This window comes from Sipha flava, unplaced genomic scaffold (genome assembly GCF_003268045.1).
Source record: "Sipha flava isolate LNK unplaced genomic scaffold, YSA_version1 283_pilon_pilon, whole genome shotgun sequence".
In the NCBI taxonomy this organism is placed as follows: Eukaryota; Metazoa; Arthropoda; class Insecta; order Hemiptera; family Aphididae; genus Sipha; species Sipha flava.
The window spans coordinates 1-4,022 of record NW_020272950.1 but is presented as its reverse complement, the minus strand read 5'-3'; the positions used below and the strand labels follow the sequence as shown (position 1 = coordinate 4,022).

Genomic DNA, 4,022 nt, shown 5'->3' with positions numbered 1-4,022 from the left:
GGTCCGAGGACCGACCCTTGCGGGACTCCGCACGTGACCATTAGTCTATGTCCCTCTCGTTCGTCCTGCTGAGTGGTCTGCAAGCTGCGGTTGTGCATATAGGACCTCATTATTTTGACCAGGTACAGCGGAACATTGGTCCTGGATAACGCTCGTTCGATGAGGTGCCACGGTGCCGAATTGAAAGCGTTTTTAACGTCTAAGGTGACCATCACGCAAAGGTCCCTGTTCCGGACGGCTCCTGAGTTAGCGGCCTTGGCTGTCGTTAGCACTCGTGAGATAGCGTCATCAGTGGACCTGCCCCGTCTGAAGCCGAACTGGTTTTCGCTTAGCGCTCTTTCAGCATGAACCTCGAGTCTCGTTAGCAGCATCCTCTCAAACACCTTCCCAGCGCCGTCCAGGAGGCTGATCGGCCTGTAACTAGACGGTAAGTTACGGTCTTTTCCCTGACCCTTGTAGAGCAGCACCAGTTTAACTCGCTTCCAGATTTCCGGGTAGTGGCCCTCTGCTATACAGCTGTTGTAGGATGCCAGGAATATTCTGGGGTATCTGTGCACGGCTAATTTAATAATTTCATTTGGTACCAAGTCTGGTCCGGGGGCCTTTCCCATAGAAATACGGTTGACAGCGGAAAACAGCTCGTCGGTGGTAAACGGCTCGCTATTTGTACCCTCCAGCGCTTCGAGGTCGGTCTGGCCGCGCTCCACGAGAGGAAAGGCCGTCCAGTCTACCAGCTGCACCGCTGGAAAAAGACCCTGAGTGATGGTTAGTAGCGCGTGGTCTTCCAATGCTGGAGACCGCCTACCCAACCGCTTCATGACCAATTTGTATGGTGTACCCCAGGGGTCTTTATCGACCTCGAGACACAGGGCTTTCCAGCTACTCTCCTACGCCCACCTGATGGCCGTCCTAAGGTCTTTCCTTTTCTGGTTGTACACCTCAAACGCCGCGGTCCTACCGTCTTGGTTTGCCCTTCGGCCGGCGCGTTGGTATTGTCTGCGGGCGGCTATTGTTTCCGCTCGTAGGACCGCGATTGCATCGCTCCACCAATGCATCGCTCTTCTCCCTTTGAAGACGGTTCTGCATGGCATTGCTGCCTCGCAGGCATCAAACAAAAACTTCTGGAGTTGCGCGGCGTGGTCGTCGGCATTGGCGTTGTCCAGTATAGACGGCTGTCCACACTCATTCCAATATTCCGACAGTTTTTCTGTGGAGAGTTTCTTGACAGCCCAGCCAGACGCTGTTTCGGGTCTCCTGAACGGGTTGTGGTGGCTCCCTCTAGAATCGTTTACCATAAACTCGATGTAGTCGTGATCGCTGGCTGAGTTGATCTCGGATAATACGGTCCAGTCGGTAACCAAGGGTTGCTCTCTACGGCTCGTTCGAGCGAAGGTGACGTCAATTACCGAGCTGGCGTTTACCCGGTGGTAAGTCGGTGTTGTCCCCTCATTGCACACTAACAGGTCGAGCGCGGCGGCAAAGTTAGATAACAGGGCGCCTCTAAGGTCTTCGCTAGCGGATCCCCATTCTGCGGAGTGCGAGTTGAAATCGCCGGCTACAACGATGTCCGCGCTTGCAGCTTGTGCATTACGGATGGATGCTTCTAGGCCACAGAGAAAGGTATCGAACTCATCGTTCGAGCAGTTGGGTGTGCAATAGCAGCTATAAAGAGCCACAGCCCCAATTCTGACCCACGCAAAGCCGAAACCACATCCAGTGGCAGAGATAGCCGCGTTTGAACTACGATTTAGGAGAACGGCGCACTTACCATCCGTACTGGAAACCCAGTGTTGTACGTCGCTCGCTGCCCTATGGTAGTCGCTGATGATAGCCAGGTCCACTGAGCGCTCTGCCATTGTTTGTTGTAGCAGTTGTTGCGCCGTCCAACAGTGGTTCAGGTTCATCTGTAGGACCCTGAAGGACACCCGTTGTACGCTGGTCATTGCGTCTGGGAAGACCCTGTCGCCGGTTTGTCGGCGCGGTGATTTCCAGCAGTTGGAGATGGTGAGCTGCAAGATGCTATCAAATGACCAACCTTCTTGCATTTGAAACATGCTCGAAGTTCAGGTCCTTCACACTTGGCAGTCTCGTGCTCTGTGGAGGAGCACCTTGCGCAACCATGCCTTGGTGTGAGCTCTTTGATACGACACACCGCCCAACCAACCTTCAGTTTTTTAAGCCGCGAGAGTCTGAGTCCTGGGGCTAAGGGCACCCTGGCAATGGCTGTTCTCACGCCGTTGTGGCCTTCCCTTATGGTGAGTTTATTGGACACTAACAGCTCTTCATCGTGAGCCAGTAATGCGCTGTTGAGCTCGTTCTCTTCCACTGAATCCTCGATTCCCACAAAAAGAAGGGCTCGGTGACGGTCGCCTAATGCCGGAATCTGCGCCGAACTTGCGTTTCAGCGCGTTGGCAAGGGCGTCCTGCGTTTTTGCTCTCCTTAGTTTCAAGGATCAGGTTGCCGGTTTTCGTTCTCCTGGTGGATATTTCGAAAGACAACGATTCTTGACGAACAGTATCCTTCACTTTCTTCACCATATCTGCATACGATCGGCTACCTGTGGGTTTGTTGAGAACAACCACTTGTGTTCTAGGTAGTCGTCTGTTGCTTTTCGCGGTAGGTAAGACGGGAGATTTGCCTCGGTTACAGTGCCGAGAGGTGGATCTTCCGCTACACGGGGCTTCACTGGCCTCTTCCTCCCTACCAGCTTGAAGTCCGTCTCTTCCTTCTTGGAGATACCTATTTGCGGGCTGGTCTCCCCGGTCGGCCCCGCCGTGGTTCGTGGCTGGTTCTTTGACTTACCAGGTTCCCGTGTTGGTTTCTTGATTTCTGGTTTAGGGCCTGTGACCGTTGTAAACCTGCAGTTTGATTGGTGGCCTGCCGAATCCCACCAACAGGGGGAGTCAGTACTTGCATCGGAAGTATTGCGCTTTCCCACGATTACGTCCTCAGTTTGGGTTTCGGAATTAGTCGTAGTGATCTGCGACGAACTTTGGTTGAGGTCCTGAACGGCGTTAAACATAGAGATGAACGAGGTATTGACGCCCGATCTTCGATGTTTCAGTCCCTCCTGTCCGTTGATTATTGCTAGGACTTCTTTGATGGCAGAGATAACTATAGGGCTGTGGGATTTCTGGGTTGCTGTCTCCAAAAACTCAGCCTTGAGGAATAAATCCTTCATCCTTCAAATTTTTATCTTGCCTAGCGAGCTTCATTCTGAAGTCGTTGGCGATTGACATCACGTTTTGAACGTGATCAATATTGCCATTATCCTGCTCTTTGTGTAAGACCGCATCTTTCTGTACCGGTGTGGGCCTTGCAGTAATGTCAGCGGCCTGTCTGCCGCCGGGGTGAGCCTGCGCAACACACACCCCACCAGTCGTGGTACCAGTCCCATGGCTGGCTCCGGAAGCCTGGCTCTCCACTTCCAAGATTTTTGTGCTTGATGGCGATAACGACTCTTGGGGCGAGCACGATCCCCCAACCGCCGGCTCTAGGGCATCCGATTCCCTTGAAGCAGTACATTTTATTCTTTTGTTAGTACTCATCGTCATTGTTGTTTGTGTTGGCTTGGCCGCCACTGACGGCAACAGCCTCGTGCCGTCTGTCTGTTTTCCTTTCTTGCTACAGATCTTCCGAGACACCGGGGGTCGATCGCTCCCCCGGTGGTGAGCTTGTCCGCGACCGCTTATTCGACCAATCCCGAAGGGTATGGCTTATTTCGCGGCTGCCCTGCATATCTGCAGGGCGTTCCCCTATCCGCAACCTGGGGACACGCCCGGCGGCATGCTTATGCCCCGACCGGGAACCTTTTTTTTTTTTTTTTTTTTTTTTTTTTTTAACCGGCAATACACCCGCCACCTGGAAATGCCGCGAAGCAATACTTCAGGTGACGGGTCGCCATCGTTTATTACCGTCATGAGCTGTGTGAGGCGAAACGTCATCTCCCCGTGCGGCCGGTTCACCCATCGATAAAGCAGGCCCGGGGGGATCAGCGTCCGTGTCCACTCGCGTCCGCTGT

General features: G+C 53.5%; 1 protein-coding gene across 1 annotated transcript; it reads right to left on the bottom strand.

Annotated features, from left to right (window-relative positions):
- Positions 1-887: 887 nt before the first annotated feature.
- LOC112685588 lies at positions 888-1,943 on the bottom strand. Its single transcript, XM_025557520.1, has one exon. It carries the CDS (start codon positions 1,941-1,943, stop codon positions 888-890), a length of 1,056 nt encoding a protein of 351 aa, XP_025413305.1.
- Between the last annotated feature and the right edge of the window lie 2,079 nt (positions 1,944-4,022).